General features: G+C 36.9%; 1 protein-coding gene across 1 annotated transcript in view; it reads right to left on the bottom strand.

The window, feature by feature from the left end:
• thsd7ab (thrombospondin, type I, domain containing 7Ab) overlaps window positions 1-17,827 on the bottom strand; it is a 162,338-nt gene extending 144,511 nt beyond the window's left edge. The window contains exon 1 of the mRNA XM_055211313.2: window positions 17,383-17,827. Within this exon, the coding sequence (XP_055067288.2) occupies window positions 17,383-17,515 (133 nt within the window). The 5' untranslated portion in view covers window positions 17,516-17,827. The remainder of the gene's footprint in view (window positions 1-17,382) is intronic.
• Between the last annotated feature and the right edge of the window lie 2,441 nt (window positions 17,828-20,268).

Raw genomic sequence — 20,268 nt, 5'->3', positions numbered from 1 at the left:
CATGATATTCGATATCCGTTTGAATTAGATTTTTCTCAAAAGTTACAGCCCTAGTCACAGCTTTGATTTATTGTAAATAAAACGTAACTATTGACCAATCAGAATCAAGGACTGGAACTAACGGTTTTAATACCATTATTAAAAACAATGTATTTGTTTGAATCTTAAAAATTGCATATCACCAGCAGACCTCACAGTTATATTTAAAGTAGGGCTACAACTAACGATTATTTTTATAATTGATTAATCAGGCGATTATTTTTCCAATTAATCTACTAATTGGATAAAATATAAATATTGACTTAATTAGATGTTTTCACGTATTATAGCTAAATAAGGCACTAAATTAGGGTATTCACATGTAGAAGTGTGCTTTTAATAGTGCAAAAGCTTTAATAATATAATTTATTTGATTTAGATATTTTAAGCCTAAAATAAAAACGTTTGTGCAGCTTTTTAATTTGTAAAACATCTCAAATGTCAAAATATCAATTAACAAAATGAATTGAGTCTTCAGGGATGTGCTGAGATTTTTAATCTTCAGCTTTAGACCTTGATGAATATTAAGATTATTGGTTATTAACAAAAAAAATAAGCCATTATAATATGAAAGTGGTGATATACATGCAGGGCTCCAGACTGCCACTTTGCCACCAAAATTTGAGAGTGTGCCACTAAATTTTACATCCAGTCGCACATGTGCACCCAGTAAATTTGACCTTTTTTTGTGATGTGACACTGAATTTGAAACGGCACATTGTACTTTCTGCATCTATCATCAAAGTATTTATTAGTAATACAGTGAAAATTAGTAGACATGTGATTTTTTTTTGTTAGCATGTTGATTTACGGCGTGTGCCCCTAAATTTTCTGGTTGCGCACCTAAAATTTTCAGTTGGGGGCCACTGTGCTCCTAGTAACTAAAAAGTTAGTTAGTGCGTTGTTACAGTAATAAAAACCTGGATTTCCCCCTTACTTTAAAACAGATGCTTGTGGTTCATTACTATTTTTATGAAAACCCGACAACAATTAAACAAATACAAACTCACTTATATTAAAGGAAATTAAACCTTTATTAACCAGCGTTCGTTTGCGTTTTTGCTTCCGTGCTTTTAACCAAGCTGGTCGGCTTGTAAAAAGATTGCCTGAATAAACGTGCAGCTCGAGTTGTATGAAGTAAAAGTGATCTTGCGCACAATGCAAGCTGTGCGCTCAAAGTCAGGTGCTTTTTCTTAATACAGCGCGAGTTCACACCTGACGCATGTGCATGTTGGCTGATGGTGGTATGGGAGCATGTGACGTCACAGACCAACTAACTGATAATGAAATTTGTTGACAACGAATGTCATAATCGATTTTTATCGATTAGTTGTTGCAGCTCTAATTTTAAGTATTCTTTTCTTTTTTTAAGTACCTGCAAGTACTAAAGTTAAATAACAAACATATAATTGCATTTCATTCAACCCTATGCACGATTCCTGGAAGAGATGAAAGCGGATGTTCTGAAAGCCTCAGCTGAGGTTTCCTATTCATGGTGGGTCTCTTATATTCAGTCTTCACTGTAGCCACAGGAGGCTGAATGTGCAGTTATTTGACCTCTTACAATAGCTGTTGTCCAACTATTAAGGTCCTTCAATCTACTGAGCAGACACTTGAGAAGATTAGTGGCGCCAGTCTATTCAGCCAAACAATATACATTACACAATATGCCTGTGCTGTACTAAGTACCAAGTGCTCCAAGTGTTCCTGTAGCTCAAGCATCATGTTGGCAGCACAAAGGTCAACGATTTGATTTCTAGAAAACAAACAAACTGATCAAATGCATAGCTTGAATACAAGGTAATTCGCTTTGAAATTTGAAATGGCAACATTTACGTTTGAAGTGACTAAATTTCGAGTTGTGGCAGTGATCAGATATGACCCACGAACTTGTAAGCAGGAAAAACACATAGGCTGCATTTACACTTCAAGTCTTAATGCACAGATCCGATTTTTTTTGTCCTGCCTGTTTACACATACTTTAGACACGCGTCATATCCGATGTCCGTGTTTGCATTAAACTCCTGCCCATACAGTATGCTAGCTTAATAGTGTAAGCTACATTAATACTGTACTGTATCAACACCACTTATTTAAGGTAAAAGCAATCGTTAATGATTACCTTCGGCATCATCCACAATATCTTTCTCCGTCATCACGTCTTCATCTGAAAAACTGTTGAAAAGTTTGGGGGGTCGGCAGCTTGGTTTATGGCTCAAAATTCACTCAAGTTGCTCATAAAATGGGCATGTCATTCTGTCCTGAATACTGCGGTTGTCTTGATCCTTAACTTCCTAATACTTGGCTTTAATGCTCTTTATTTTGCACTGGCATTGTAGCCAGGTATGAACTGATGAAGGTCAGCGCAATTCCTCGTGAAACACTGACGTCATAATCAAGCTGAATCGGATGTGTGTTTTGGAACATTTGGAAGGGGCTCAGATCGGATTTTTGTGCCAGTGTAAATGCAGCCTTAGATTCCCATATTCTCCGATCGGTTTCAGGCCTCATTCATATGTTGACATTAATCGGATATATGCATTCACAACCACGATGTAAGTGGACAGATCGGATATTCCCATCTCAAGACGTGTCATGCGTCACTGTAAATGCAAAGCTGGCAAATAACGTCAACTCAAGTGGACACCACCCACGATCACATGACTCTTATTAGCAGCGCAATGGAGGACGACGGCTTAATGTTGTTAAAGAAATATAGCTCTATAATCTTGTTTAATCATTTTGTCTGTGTGTCCATTGCATATCACAACATTTTATTTCCTCTGTTGTTTTAGCTGTTCCGGCTCAGTATGTCTACCAATTGTTTTGCCAAAAGATGATAGAAGTGGGTCATCAACAAAATCAAGATTTGCAGTAAATCAAACCAAAGTGTCTGCCAAATGCACAAATGTAAATGCAGTTTCCCATTCTGTACAATACATACTGTACATTATACAATATTATACCACGGGTCTGTTGAATGCTGCATTCTGATTGGCTGAGAAATGTTCTATGGGTGTTGATTATTTTTTTGTAAACCGCACACCTAACTTGTCAAATGTCTTAAAAATAGGCACCAGAGCAATGTTTGTGGTAACCGTGGTATAAACGGAATAATTGACTCCGGTCCTTACAAAATAAAACCTATTGAACTGCTTTGCTGTCTACAGGGTTCCAACACCTTAGCTAACTTTAAATTCAAGGACTTTCCAGGTCCAATACCCTCAAATTCAAAGGACTAAATGTGGGGACACATTTCAAGTGAGATCAAGGTTACATCATGTTACCTTTTTAGATACATTGTTACAGTTCCCTTTCGAGGGAACTCGCGCTGCATCACTGCAGTGACACTTTAGGGACGCCTCCAGGGGTAAATGCGTCTGAATGTGTATATCAAACTCAACCAATGGTGAGGCTTAACCACAAAGACAGGGTGACGCGGGAGCCAGGAAGTAAATCGCTATCTGAAATATTGGCGGCATTACAGGGACGCAGGAAGTATGGCAAGGGAGACGCAGCGTCTCGTTCCCTTCTCAGGGAACAACAGTTACATACGTAACCCGAGACGTTTTCATGTGTCAAACACAACTATGCAAAAAAGCATTTTGGTATGAAACATTATTCGCATATAGAAGATATAAGCATTTAAAGCGAACAGTTTAGCACGTGTACTTAAAAAGTCTAGAAATATAATGATATTATCCTGCACAATACAGGAAATAATATGGATGTTTTTCTAGAAAACTTCTTGCATAAAATAGATTCAAGCACTTTCAATGACCTGTATCTATGTATGTATATTTTCAAAAACTTCCCAGGGCCTTGAATTTTTTCCTAGATTCACAAACTTTCAAGGATTTCAAGGACCTGTGGGAACCCTGTGTCTACTGCCTGCGTACTGCTACTAGATAGGGAGCTGTCTTCTTAGGCAGCATTTTCAATGAAATAAGGCTTCATTAAAAGTCACTAAAATTGATAGGAAGCAACTATCTAGTCATGATTGTCTCAGCACTAGCCATGTGAATTCAGTTTAATAAAAACATATTCATGTAAGTAAGATCCTTCTGTAAAGTGATCATCATGTCTGTCATACGGATATTGTGGAACATGGTGAAAAACACCAATCCTCTTAAACCACACTAAACAAACTTTATGGATCTAAAATAATCTTTAATCCACACATCATAGTCATATAAGAGATGCCTTGGTCTTAGTGTAAGCCCTGCCGTTTAAACTAAACAAACACCATTTTACTAACACTACTTATTTGACGTATTTCTTCAAAGTGTACATGCACGGTCACAAAGACAGAAACTATTATCCTGTTACACATTTGCTGCTTCTTTCTGTGAAATGAACTGGACTATGTAACATTATAATACAGAAACTGCTAAATTCACTAGCAATATGGTTTCGTATTAGGGATGCATAACAATTAATCACAATTAATCTGGCGTTTCTACACGAGAGCGCCCTCTGGCTTTTGGATGTGGCGGCATTTCACCATAATTCATTCAATTTATTCATTAAGAATACATGCATTTGCACGATTAATCGTCACAGCCCTACTAATTATTATACACAGTTCACACACATATATGATGTAAACAAAAACTTTTATTCTGCTATAGATTAATCGCGATTAATCGTTATGCATCCCTATTTCGTATATTGTTGACAAATGAATAGATGAATTAAAAAGGGATCAACAGAGCTGACAAGCATTATGTCTCGAAAGGCTGACACAATTGCCTGATTGTTCTCTATAAAGTAAATCCTGTGAATGATGGTGCATGGCAGTTAAAGTATATACATGATACTTTATACCCGTGATGATTCACAATGCTATGGGTGTTATAATGATTGTAATGCCCTTTTTATTTGGCCATCAAGTCTACTTCTAGCATTAAAGAGGAAACAAAACATTTTGGCATTTCCTATTAAATTCGTTTTTCTATAGCACCCAGCCCTAGCTGCCCTGGAACACCATATAGGGAGGCAAATATTCCCAACTGATAACCTAAACAAAGCCCCCACTTCATGACTTGGTGTTGATGGCCCTATTTAAACAGTGTCCAGTGACAATGCAGAATCCTCTGAATGCAGGCCTACAGTATTTTCACATAGACACAAAAAAGGATCTCACTCAATAACAACTGCATAACTAGATAAATGATTATAAATGCAAAAAAGTTCTTGCAAAATACACATTTGTCGACACCCTTGTCCTAATTTCATTTTTGTGGATTTTTCTAAAGAAAAAAGTGTGTGTCTGAAATAAATAATTTGCACCATGGGTTCCCAGACAATCTACAGTGTAAGGTCTTTCACACAACATCACCTGCATAAACAAAAAACACTATGGGCCCTATCATATACCCGACGCAATGCAGCGCAAAGAAAACGAGGTGTGTTCAGGCGCCTTGTTGACGTGTTGCTATTTTGAAGCAACTAAATAGACTATGCCATTGACTAACTATAACCTGCTCTAAAGTCAGCGTTAGTAATATGTGCCTACACTCTCAGAAATAAAGGTACAAAAGTTGTCACTGGGACAGTACCCTTTCAAAAAGGTACACCTTTGTACCCAAAGAGTGCATATTAGTACTTTAAACTGCCAAAATGTACCTTTAAAGGTACATATTTGTACCTAAATGGTACATATTAGGACCTTTTTTAAAGGGTACTGCCCCAGTGACGGCTTCGTACCTTTGTTTTTGACAGTGTATAAACAGGATGAAAAAGCGACGCGGCGCTGTCCAAGTGCTGAAAGGTGTCGGCTCTCCGCATGTTTGTTAATTCTTTATCTCCTGTTTGTTACAAATAAAGTATTTTTAGAGTACAAACCTTTTCTTGCATATTTGTAAATTATTCTTTGAGTTACACTGATAATTTGGGCTATCCACACATTTACAGCAATTAAAAGCCTGCTATTTTTACTTCCATGATTTAAAAAAAACACTTACGACAATACAAATGAAAATGCATTTATTTAATATCAATCTTAAACTAGTGGTCTTCTTCCTGCGCTTAGTTTTTCAGTTTACAAATTCCGTCATCTAAATTGGGAATCGGGATGGCACCATCGCAACTGGCTTTCAAAGGAGATGAGAGCTGAGACTCTCACTGGTTTATTGCACATTATGCCCAAAACACACTCATTACGAAAATAGGAACAACCCTTTTAGACTATGCACTAGGCGCACAAACCATTTTTTCTGTTGTCAAATTAGCAAAAGTGGCATAGGACACGTTAAGACCGTGCACTGTGTGCTTTAGACAATGCAACATAAAAAAATGCTGACGCAGACTGGCTCCTTTTTAAAAATAAAAAATAAACGCTGGTGGGGAAAGAGTTAATAATTAATAAACATCATTTAAAATAATTGGCCTAATAGGCATATTACTATTCCAATCAATTTCCCTAAGTCCAGGGTTTTTTTTTTAGTTTACAAAATACTTTTAGCTGGCACTTAATTTGATCCTAAAATTAGAATATATTTAGGTGCGAAATTATTCGTGAAAGATCAAATAATATACAAAATTAACTTTAAACATAATTGTGTGCATTGCCTTTGTGTGAACACAACCACCCTATAATGAATAAAATCTGCCCACTCCTTATCAGTCTTATGAGACAAGCTTTTGGCATTTTCTAAGCAAAATGTCCACAACCGTCCAAAGACCACAGTTCGGTCATAATTTCTATTTTAAATCTTCTTTACATAATTCACTACCGCACATTCATTATGAGTAATGAAGTAAGGTGATTGTTTTGTTAAAAACGGTGTATGTTTTCTGTATAGATAACAATAAGTAGGGAGGGAAGCAGCAGCTCATTTGCATTTAAAGAGATACGTACATAAAAACAGCATACGTCAAAATGGTATAATAAATCATCTATAGTTATATTATTTTATATTATATAGTTAATTATAATTTTTTGACCTAAAATTTCACAGGTACACTCTCTAATATTACATCTTGAAACATTTTATTAGGAATGTCCCGATCCGATCACGTGATCGGAAATCGGCCCCGATCATGTGGTTTTAGACTCGATTGGAATCGGACGTTACCTTCCGATCAGGACTCGGATACATATGCAGGGTTTAAAATCCGACGTTAAGGTCTCGCTCTGCTCCGCGGCAGTGTACGCGCTGCGCTGGTGCGTGTGAACTGACGCGAATAATGGCGTGTTTTCATTCATAGGCTTCACATACTCGTGCATGCGGTGCACCCACGACAAAACCGGGTTTTTACCGCTCATTTAAACGACGCGTCGATCGTTTTTGTCACTATGTGCTCAGTTAATCTACATCAGTACGCAGCTCCGTGTCTCACTCAGAACCTCAAGAACGCGCATTCTCGCAGGAGGATCACATTACACATTGTAGAGGAAAGAATGGTGCACACGTCGAAAAAACTTAATAGAAGTCTAGAAACAAAGTAGTAAAGTATGTATAGCCATGTCAATCATCTCATTACAATATGTTAACTAGAAAACTGGATACAACTTATTGTATAGTTTAATAAAATAATCAATGTATTTTGATTATACAAATCAATTACGACCTAACAATAGTGATTGTTTAACTAACTGCTGACCAGCTTAGGAAATCTCTATGTTGTTTTTCTTGTTAATTGGGTCTTTTTGGGTATCTTATGCCTAGAATTAGTCAAGGAGGTTGAGTCTTATAACTTCCTTCAAAGTTTGATCAATTGTGCATAATGACATGTGCAACAAATGCATATAGGGTGTCAGAATCATAGATTTGCATAATTTAAAGTTCAGGTTTTAAAGTTTGGGTCAACCTGTGGCACAGCTTTAAAGCTGAAAGTTATAAAATCCTATCAGAGGTACAAAATGTCATTGAAACACACCAGTGGCTTTGCTGTCATCAGGATTAAACATGTTACCCCTCGAACCCTCCCTCCTAATAGCATCCCCACAAAACAAACCCCAATTTAACCCCTGAACATATATACTATATTTTTCATTATTTTTTAACACATCTATAGTTATGTGCTGGCACAGAGCTAGACCCTTTTGACTCCACACAGAAACAGCAATGCGTGCGGCATGACATAAGGAACATCCTGGATCTGTTTTTTCTTTCTTCTTTATTCTTTTTTTATGTATTATAGAAGTATCGGATCGGGTATAGGCAGATGCTCAAAATCAAATGACTCGGACTCGAGGGCAAAAAAACCTGATCGGGACATCCCTACATTTTATGTTAGGTGACCTTTGAACTATGATGTAGCTTTATATACAGACAAGAGCATACTTACTGTAAGTGAATGAAACTTTCACAAAAAAACATTAATCCCTGTGGGAAATTATGAGTAAGAGGTTAAGAAAATCAAATGTGCGATCAGCATAATGAAAACATTTAGTCATATTTCACATCTGTCATATTTAAGAACAAACATTCTGGGTCACATTTTACCCCAAAGGAATGTATGACATGCTTTACATTTAATATGAGCTCTGCTTTAGATTTAGATTTAGCTCTGCTTCCGGGGAGTTTTTTTTTTAAACACAATATAAATCACGCTAGTAATGCGTGGAGCAATTAGAAGTGCAGCTTTCTTAAATTAGAGACGGATTTAGGTGCTTCCAAAAATGACAAATAAAAATCAATCACACAGGAAAAATACATTTTCCAAACAACAGAAATTCTATTAAACCATTAGAGAGAATAATGCAGGGAATTTAAAGAAAATCAGACTACTTTGTATGCACATCCTAAACCTAAAGCCCGTCTGGAGTGGTTTTCAACCAATTATAGTCTGAAGGATCATTTGCCTGTAGGCCAATGCGAAAACCAGGGTCAGTCGAGGTGACATTAAAATGCAATCTTTGAAATGAGTTCGGAATTATTCCGGCACATTTTCTTAACCAGCTCTTGGAATGAAGGTGACAATTAAGTCACCATAGTTCTCTTTTTTCAATTTCCCCGAAATAACATCGGCCGACATTTCTGTCTGACACAAAGCTCGCACTCACTTCACTTTCAATAAAGCATCACATTTTCTCTTTTCTTTAGATGTGAAGCCTTCGGACAGACACACAAACTCTATAAGACCTTAAAAATAGCAATTACTTGGGCTATACGTGACCTTTGACCCTTTGGTCTTATTCTGAATTCAACAAACTTCAAAGCACTTACAAGGACTACATGGACGTACCCGACCGGTCATATCCATAGTCAGACGGGGTAAATGTTTTGGGCTGAGCTCTTAACAGATAGCAACCTGTATGTTCTCACTTCATTAGCGTGAGAAGCCATGACAGCACAACTTCGTTCCCGGAGGACAAGAGAGAGATCATGTGTAATCTGGGTAATCGCTGCTTTAAGAGAGGATAAACCCTGCTGATCCAAAACCACACAGGACTTCAGGATTAACTGTTTCGATTGGTGGTGTTGAAAGATAGTCAAGTTTTATTCGTTTTTTTCTAAGATGGTTATATTCTCAAACTAAGGCTGTATAAAGAAACCATTAGAAAAAATGTTAAGTGGTTGACCGATATAGGTTTTTTTAATAGCCGCTACCGATATTTAGAAAGCTGCATTGCTGATACATTTTAGATATACATTTTTATCAGTAGGTGTGTTCACTGGGAATCAAAGCCATCACCTCTGCACTTCTTGCATAAAATAAATTCAAGCACTTTCAATGACCTGTATCTATGTATGTATATTTTCAAAAACTTCCCAGGGTCTTGAATTTTTCCCCTAGATTCACAAACTTTCAAGGATTTCAAGGACCCATGGGAACCCCGTGTATAGGTCAAAATTATCGTTTTTATGCCAAAAATCATTAGGATATTATGTAAAGATCATGTTCCATGCAGATATTTTGTAAATTTTCTATACCGTAAATATAAAAAAAATATTATTATGAAAGGATGCAGTTGCTAAGGTTTAATCTGGACAACTTTAAAGGCGATTTTCTCAATATTTTGCACCCTCAGATAGTTGTATCTCAGCCAAATATTGCCCTATCCTAACAAACCATACATCAATGGAAAGCTTTTTGATGATGTATAAATCTTAATGTTTCTCAAAAAATAGACCCTTATGACTGGTTTCACATATTAAGAGTGCCCACTCATCTACTATGGTCTGATATTGAACAGTCACTGCTTTTAAGTTAAGACCAAATGCTCTCTAAAATTGGCCACGTAATGCATGTCCTAATATGCACTTTGGCTCTCAAGCAACATCTTCAGTCTGTCAAGAAATGGTGCCGTATAAAAATGTACACAAAAATGAACTAGTACAAGGTACATGAGAGTTTTTGTGTGTATGAGAGAAGATGAATAGTTTCCATCCATGTGGGATCATAGAAATAATATCCAACTAAATGGAAATAATAAACATCATAACTATTATAGGTAACCATGAACAAAAAAAAACAACCATAATGGTATATATATATTTTAATTAAGGTGTATACATCATGTGAAAGCTGAATAAATAAGCAATTTTTTGTTTGTTAGGATTGGACAATGTTTGGCCATGATACAACTATTTGAGAATCTGAGGCTGCAAAAAATCTAAATGTTGAGGAAATCGCCTTTAACCTTTTCCCCGCCATTGACGAGTTAAATCGTCAATTAAGAGAAAACGCTTTTCTGCCAAAGACAAGTTTTTCCGGCAATCCGTAATACTGCTATTATGCACCAGGTGGCTCTTACCAACTTATAAAACCCAGAAGCAACCCCTTAGGGGAAACAGTAAGAAGTCCGTGTATGTTTTGATCATCGCTCTAAATCTGATCTCGATCAAAAGTCCTTCACAAAAACGCAATTATCTCAGCTTTTTGCTCAAAATGTGCTTATTTTGAAGAAATCTACCCTTTGAGAGGCAAGTCTTTGAAACGGTTCAAGGAAAGAAAATGAAAACCAGAAACTTTTGATGTTTTGCAAGGAACAGAAACAAAACCAGAAACTTTCAAAAAATATATGTTCCGGAACAGAAACGTTTATTTAAAATAATAGTAACTGGTTAATACCGTTATTTTTTTCGTTCTTTGACAAGATTTTTGTGCAATATGACTCAGTAAAGTTTACTTCCAGTCGTCAATGATTCATCAGAGAAATGAGTAGCTTGCCACCAGCAGGTAGCCTACTCAAGCCCAAGTCTCTAATGCTCAATCATAAGAGGTAAATATTGTAGGCTATCAAGTATCTCAAGATGTTTTATTAATACTAATTAGTGGTGTAACGGATCGCAGTTGTTCCGTGATCCGTACCGATCACGACCCATGGTTCGGCTCGCTTGCGATTCGCGGATTAATACGCAAATTTAAATAGGGTGAAAGTAGATAATTTGCATGTGTTTAAAAGGCTTGCAAATGTTAACACTTAAGTGATTTAAAACAATTTAACCGCAAAAAGGCACTAAAGTGAGCACAGACATTGAGTGTGTCCGGTCCAACTCCAATCAAACGTGATTATCCCTATGCCCTTCAAAGATCAGAGCTCTTGATGTATAAACTTGAGAAAGAGTTGCACTGCTGTGTCACTACTGTGTAAAATACATTTGGCAAATAAAGCCTGGGATACACTGCACGATTATTGGCTGTCCCAGACGAAAGATTGCGATCGTGAAACAATCGGCGCGATTTTTGTTATCGTGGCTCTTCATCGGTGATCCTATGTCGTACAGTGAGAGAGGTTCAAAGACGGACATTTTTCCGGTCATGCGTCCAAAGATAGCCTACGATAGTTTTCTGACAGTGTCAGAAATTGGGCATGATCACCGCACAGTGTGTTTGCTGCTACGATCTGCGTACTGGTATTTGTTTACCACGAGCGCATGCTGGTGACGTTGCGCAACGTGTGACGCTGCCGCCGAAGCTTCCGTGTCATCATCGTACAGTCTACATGCCTGTCCTATCCGCGTTTAAACGATCAATGTTGTACAGTGTGATAAGTTAATGATAGGGCAAAAATCCTGCAGTGTATTCTGGGCTTAAAGCACTGAAAAACAACATAATTTTCCACTTTTTGTGGAGCGACTGTTTATCCTGCATCTTCTTTCCGAAGTGCCATTTGGAATTCGTCCTCCATCTGTGTGTGTGCGCATGTTTATGTGCACTCAACAAATGTAGGCATGTGAGAATTACAGTTATGCCGCTTACATAATGTAGCACTTTTTAATGTCTGATGACAAGATAGAGACTAAGGAAAATTATGTAGACGTATCAAGTTTAATGTCCTAATGATCAGCCTACTTATATGTATGTCCCACAGCAGACATGTAACGTTATTAACCGGTTCAAGAATTTTATTTTGTGTTCTAACTGGTTCAGGAACATCAATTTTAGGGTTGAACTGAAAACGTTAAAATACTGTTTCTGTTCGGAACGAACCAATTGGGGAAAAAATCTGGTTCAAAGCCCTGTTGAGAGGTGATAAAAAGAGAACAAATGAAGGTAAGATGAAATGTTTTTTGAAAGCAGAGGGTCTGTTCTTTCATTTGATATATTGTATGGTTATATATTTTAAGAAGAACATTTTCTGGAAGGCATTAAACTTTTGTTAAATTCTTAAAAAATGCTGGCGCTTGCTCCCAACTTTTGTTTTAAATGCTGGTGGGGAAAGATTTAAAGTTGTCCAAATAAAGTAAATAGCAACACATCTTACTAACAATAATAGATTTTTTTATATATTTATAGTAGGAATATCTTCATGAAAAATAATCTTTTTTAACATCCTAATGAATTTTGGCATAAAATATTTTGCTCCATACAATGTATTGTTGGCTATTGCTACAAAATACCTGTTGGACTTATGACTGGTTTATGATCCAGGCAGGGTCACATATGCTTCAGAGTTTGTACAATACAGTATCTAAGGTCTATACACTTCCCACCAGAATAAGCTACTGGATGTGTAGGCTAATAAGATTCTGCTTATAATGAATATTTATCCATAAGGTCAGTTCACTTGGTGGCCATCTTGGGAACACCCCTAGATGGCTGTTTTTAAGGCAACTAGATAGTTCATAATCTATCAGTACCCCATTTACATACATTTACCTTTAAGCATTTAGCAAATGCTTTTATGCAAAGTGCATTAAAAGGTATACATTTTTTATCAGTATGTATGTTCCCTGGGTTTAAACCCATGATATTTGTGCTGCAATGCTCTACCATTGAGCTATACAGAAGCACTACTTAAATGCAGCAAGGCCCCCATTTCCAAAACAATCCTTACATTTCAGATCTGAACATACTGTACAATGTCACAAAAACTACTGTCAATTAATGTTTCAAAACTTTTACATCTTTAATGCATTTTATATATCGAAAAAGCAGCCAGTGTGCTTTTTCCTTTTAACTAAATAGGTTTTTATTCTCAGCTATGCGATTTTCCCAATTATGTTTCTATTATTGGCCCTTGTACAGTCTATAAATAGAGCGCAACGCTGAAACCACCTGTGCCAGACATCTTCATCTCAATATACGTCTTCAAATTAAATGAACCATTATTCCTCTTCATTTCTCTCCATTTCATCACGAACACAAGTCAAGGTTACAGTAACCCAAGCAGCCAATAATGGCCGGTAAATACTGCTACTAATTAAGAATCCTTCCTGAGTCAATATTAGCTTAATCTGAAACACACGGGAGCCGGGCTGAGATCCGCTACCACGTGGGGTCAAACAGAGCAGCTTGGTATTGATGTCCGTTTCTAATTGGAGACTGAAGCAAAGAGAAAAACTCTTCTCCAGGGATGTTTAAACATCAAACTTTCATTCACAATGCAAACAAGAAGGCAAATACAGAAGTCATCTAGCTCATTAAATATATAAGAAGCAGGTATATGGGCATTTCAGGTGTATCGATTGCAAAAAGATCAAGAGCAGCTTTAAGAGGACTTATTATAGGACGGCTGCTTCATTCTGTGTTTGCAGGTCTTACACCAACATCCGAACATCTCCATTATGAAGGGACATCAGCTGGATTTATTGCTCCTCTGTGAAGCCAATAAAAAAAGGCGAGCTATTCCCCCACAGGTTAAAGCTCAAATTCCTCTATGGTCACATTTATTATGCATACAGTGCATCATACGGTCACACTTAATGTCTTTCCCCTCGAGCGCTCTACAACGTGGAATAACATTATCACATCGATGCTTATATATATGATCTGCTATAATATCTTCAGGATGTGGATCTCATGACACAAATAAGTCTCAATCAGACATCTGCCCATCCCAAATAGACTGACGCTATTTTCACCAGACGTTTAGATGAAATGACGGCAGTCGTGTGCGATTACTTTGACCTACAGGAGGGAAATATGTAGGTTAAGTTTGCCTGTCGCTCTGCTTTTCCGCATGCATGTCCCCGGGATGTTTTCACAGCACAAATCCCGGCAGCTCCTTTAATCTACTTACACGCTTACATCCTCTTTAAAAAAATCACTAACAGTGACAACGGCACATTGAGTCAGGGCTCTGGCCAATGGGAGAATCCAATCGGTCCATTTAGACTTCTAATGATCAGATATCGGTCTGTAAACGATATTTTGATATCAAGATTCTCAATACTTTAATGCAAAAATAATATATATTTTTGTAAATTTAAATAAAATTATAACAGTGTTTCAACAGGGTGATTTTCAATACTGTATTTGAGGGAGATTTTGTATAATATTACAGCAAATGAGAACTTTTAATACAGTAATGATGTACTTTTGCATTATTGTAATGAAAGTAATGAGATTATTAATCGTATTAATAAGGAAAATAATGTGATTTAATAATGCACATCTGCACTAAGTAAAAAAAAAAATTTTTTTAGGTGAAATATTATTATATCCCTTTATGAGATTTAACTCTTCATAATAATTATAAGTAACTTTTACTCTAGTGGGTCAAAATAAGGACAAACCCAGCAGCTGGGTTAAATTAACCTATAAATTGTTTATATTTGACCCAACAATGGGTTAATACAACCCAGCACAAGTTAAATTACAACCCAATGGGTTGGGTTCGTCCCTTTTGACCCGACGCAGGTTATTTTCAACCGAGCATTGGGTCGCTAAAGAACAAACCCAACCGTTGGGTTATGAAAAGATTTAACTCTTCATAATAATTATAAGTAACTTTTACTCTAGTGGGTCAAAATAAGGACAAACCCAGAAGCTGGGTTAAATTAACCTATAAATTGTTTATATTTGACCCAACAATGGGTTAATACAACCCAGCACAAGTTAAATTACAACCCAATGGGTTGGGTTCGTCCCTTTTGACCCGACGCAGGTTATTTTCAACCAAGCATTGGGTCGCTAAAGAACAAACCCAACCGTTGGGTTATGAAAAGATTTAACTCTTCATAATAATTATAAGTAACTTTTACTCTAGTGGGTCAAAATAAGGACAAACCCAGAAGCTGGGTTAAATTAACCTATAAATTGTTTATATTTGACCCAACAATGGGTTAATACAACCCAGCACAAGTTAAATTACAACCCAATGGGTTGGGTTCGTCCCTTTTGACCCGACGCAGGTTATTTTCAACCAAGCATTGGGTCGCTAAAGAACAAACCCAACCGTTGGGTTATGAAAAGATTTAACTCTTCATAATAATTATAAGTAACTTTTACTCTAGTGGGTCAAAATAAGAACAAACCCAGCAGCTGGGTTAAATTAACCTATAAATTGTTTATATTTGACCCAACAATGGGTTAATACAACCCAGCACAAGTTAAATTACAACCCAATGGGTTGGGTTCGTCCCTTTTGACCCGACGCAGGTTATTTTCAACCAAGCATTGGGTCGCTAAAGAACAAACCCAACCGTTGGGTTATGAAAAGATTTAACTCTTCATAATAATTATAAGTAACTTTTACTCTAGTGGGTCAAAATAAGAACAAACCCAGCAGCTGGGTTAAATTAACCTATAAATTGTTTATATTTGACCCAACAATGGGTTAATACAACCCAGCACAAGTTAAATTACAACCCAATGGGTTGGGTTCGTCCCTTTTTGACCCGACGCTGGTTATTTTCAACCAAGCATTGGGTCGCTGAAGAAAAAACCCAACCGTTGGTTTAATTTAAATTTATTTCACGGAAAGTTGTGTTATAGTCACGAAAAATTTTATCAGTTTATTCGTGTCCATGACATGAAATTCAGGTTTTTTCTTGCCTAAAGCACAAACGTCTTTTTTGTGACACTTTCTTATGAATAGTTTTTGGTGTGCATTGCAGGACTTTCTTTTTCGCTTCATTTTATGTATTGTTTTCTCGGTAACACTTTACAATAAGGTTCACTAGTAAACATTAGTCAGCTACATTAGTTAACATGAACTAATAATGAACTGCACTTATACAGCATATTTTATTAATCTTTGTTAATGTTAATTTCAACAATTACTAATACTTTATTAAAACATTGTTAACATTAATTAATGGACTCTGAACTAACATGAACAAACAATTAAAGCTTACATTTTTATTAACTAACATTAACAAAGATGAATAAATACTGTAACAAATGTATTGCTCATGGTTTGTTAAAGTTAGTTAATACATTAATGTTAACTAATGAACCTTATTGTAAAGTGTTACCGTTTTCTCACTGTTTTTTTCCTATATTTTTACCATTGTTGCTTGGGGTTAGAATCACTTTGTTACATTTTAAGACATCCTAACCCAAACCCCAACACTAACCCCAACTCCAGGTGAAAATAGTTTTAAAAGCGGAAGAAAAACATTTAGAAACCAATGCATAAAAATACATCCTAACCCAAACCTCAAATCTAACCCCAACCCCAAGTGACAATGATTTAAAAATAGGAAGAAAAAAATTCATAAAATGACACAAAAAAGTCGTGCCACGGACACAAGAAAAAATTTATCAAATTTAGCACGACTATAACACAAATTTCCGTCAGATCATGTTGCAATTTTGACACATTGTTAAAATTAAAAGTTTAAAGTCAAATAACTTCTACTGTCACGTTTTATAATAATAATAATAATAATAAATAGATAATAAATAAATAATGGCAGGGCTTTGCACAACAAATCAAACAAACAACACATCAACAGACTAAAAGGAAGGCAGCCTACTGTGCAAAAATGGGGACACGTTTGGTGCCGTGCAGACTGTGAGAATCACAAATCAGGATGCTGAGAAATAATTCAAACGCTCTTTGCGATGCTGTTTTGAAGTGAGACCGAAGACCTCTGCTTGTCCTTGTTTTACAAGTCGGAAACAAACGAATTACGACTTTGTTTAGACAGCCGAGTTAACATCTAACCTTAACACTGATCTACAGTCCGTCAAGATACTTGATTGAAACGACCATACCTGTCTCCCAGAAGTACATCGACTTCTCATCCACTGACGTTTGGGACCGAGCGGTCCAGACTCCACAGAGCAGTAAAAATAACCTCCATAAACACAGGAACGCTGTCCTTGCACCCCTAACCCCAAGTCCCATGGCTTCCCCAATCCGATAAAATCCACTCGTTCAGGAGGACGAGAAAGCCCACCGAGAGCGGAGAAAGAACTTCAGGACCACAGACTGAAAGAGTTTGGTTGTCTGAAGTCAGTGATCTTTGAAGGAACGATGTATGTGGCAGATCTCCTGCTCGTCTGCTTGGCTTTAGTAAACAGGATAATGTTGTGGGGCTGCACAATAAAGACTGTCAGCCACCAATTCGACTGCTACCGTTGTCCTCTGCTTACTGCAGCTGACTGATGCGGTAGCTCTCCTCCCTCCCTTTCTCTCTCACTCGCTCGCTCTCTTTCTCTCTCACTCTCTCCCCCCTGCTTAGGGCACAAGGACGCCCCTTCGCCACGCTCCTGTGACGCTAAAGAAGACGAGATCTGAGCGAAAAGCTGTCGCTGAGGGAGGGAGGGAGGAAGGTTGGTTGACGAGAGAGAGATTTATGAACTGCACATCGCACATTCTCTGTGTAATATGTGCATAAGGGATCTTGAATTAAAGGTTTCAGTGATTGAAGCTTAAATATGTTATTAATGAAAGCTTTTTAAATGTTTCAAACTAAAAGGATGACTGAAAGCAAATATTGCACGCAGAGGGAAGTGTTATTTCATTAAAGACGCTCTGACTGAGAACTTCAAGTAAAATTAAATGAAATTGGACAATATTTACTTTTTCATACCTGCTCCTGGACCTATTTTGCATAATTTAACAGTCGACATTATTCTGAAAGGAAAGAAAACAGTTTATCTTTATCATCTTTATCTGATGTCACCAAGAGACTAACCTTTTCTTTGTAATAAATTACAAGGCATTGCCCTACATGATATCCTACACTAATTATGACATGTGTCATTACAAAAGATAAACTGGTTGCAAACATCAATTCATGTTAAAAGCACACTTCTGTTTTTGAACATGCAACTAAACGACATCAACCATAACCAAAAAATGTTTTCTAGAAGCAATTTAGGGGATTTTTTTTCACATCCTGATAGCAATCACTACGTAAAGTGGTCTAAATATATTTATATAAATATACATCTTCTTTGGAAGGCGCAAGAGCATAAAACATTCATCCAATCAGCGCATTCGATCCGAACACAATGATAGGACATCCTACTTGCCTGTCAAAATGTGTATTTGCATACCTCCGAGCACCCTGCTCGCAAAGACAATCTCCAGTCATTGTCAAATTCGTGGTTTTCCCACAGAATTGGACCAATATTTAAAGGATTAGTCCATTTTCTTAAAAAAAATCCAGATAATTTACTTACCACCATGTCATCCAAAATGTTGATGTATTTCGAGAAGAAATTATGTTTTTTGAGGAAAAAAATTCAGGATTTTTCTCATTTTAATGGACTTTAATGGTACCCAACACTTAACAGTTTTAATGCAGTTTAAAATTGCAGTTTCAAAAGACTCTAAACAATCTCAAACGAAGCTTAAGAGTCTTAACTAGCGAAACGATTGTCAATTTTGGCAAGAAACATAAAAAAATGCACTTTATTCCACATCTTCTCGTCTTCATCTGGTCATGTGACGTAATTGCGTAATGCAGTGGAAAGGTCACACGTTACATATATGAAACGCACATTTGCGGACCATTTTAAACAATAAACTGACGCAAATACATAAATTAGTATCATTCGACATACAACAATGTCAGAACGGTCCTCTTTCTCCACACTTGTTAACACTGGGGCGTAGTTTTGCATACGTCATCCGTGACCTCTTGACGTGACGACGTATTATGTGAGGTCACGTTGGCGCGTCACACGACTGAGGGAAGACGAGAAGTTGTGGTTTAAAAGTCCATATTTTTTATTTTCCTTGCCAAAAATGACAATCGTTTCGCTAGATAAGACCCTTATGCCTCGTTTGGGATCGTTTAGGGTCCTTTGAAACTGCAATTATAACTGTTAAGTGGTGTGGTCCATTAAAGTCCATTAAAATGAGAAAATCCTGGAATGTTTTCTCAAAAAAATAATAATAATTTCTTCTCGACTGAACAAAGAAAGACATCAACATTTTGGATGACATGGTGGTGAGTAATTATCTGGATTTTTTTTTTAGAAAATGGACTACTTAACTACTTAAATCTTAAGGTAAGACAATTTTATTTATGAAAGCAAAAGTTGCTATTTGGGATAACTGTACTGGTTTTGTTATGCAGATCAGGCAACCCTGCATGTATCATTACGCGATCCAGACCAAGCAAGAATGGAAAACTTACAATGACTATCTTACGTTCCTCCTGAAACGACAAGAATTTGGCACAAGAATATGACCTTAAAACAAAGACAATCTTAGAAACCGCTATGAAGATAATATGTTTGGATCAAGATATAGTTAAAAGCAGAGTTTGTGTTTTGGAGGAGGCATGGCTGAAATTTTGGCGAGCACTATGAAGGGAGGGTGGGATCTCATGCTTTCAAGCCTAGCTTCTTATTGCTAGCATAACATATGTATCCACTATTTCTAAGCAGTAGTGATGTCATACTAGCAGGAAAGATCCACTAATCCAGCCAAATGTCTTGTTAATCCACTTCTCTAAGCTAGTTAAGGTCATGAACTTGAGTGCTACATACTGCACTTGCCTACTAAACATTTTTATAGTCCATCCAACCTCAGAACTCAGGTGGGCACCAGAAAAACACAACTGTGTCTACTTTGGGGAGCAGTTTGGGGAACAGGAGGTATGTTGAACTTATTCCAGCCTTTTCATTTCCACCATCTGCTGG

The sequence above is a fragment of the Misgurnus anguillicaudatus genome, chromosome 10 (genome assembly GCF_027580225.2).
Source record: "Misgurnus anguillicaudatus chromosome 10, ASM2758022v2, whole genome shotgun sequence".
In the NCBI taxonomy this organism is placed as follows: Eukaryota; Metazoa; Chordata; class Actinopteri; order Cypriniformes; family Cobitidae; genus Misgurnus; species Misgurnus anguillicaudatus.
Note: the sequence above shows the minus strand (reverse complement) of the source record. Positions and strands in the feature narration are given on the sequence as shown.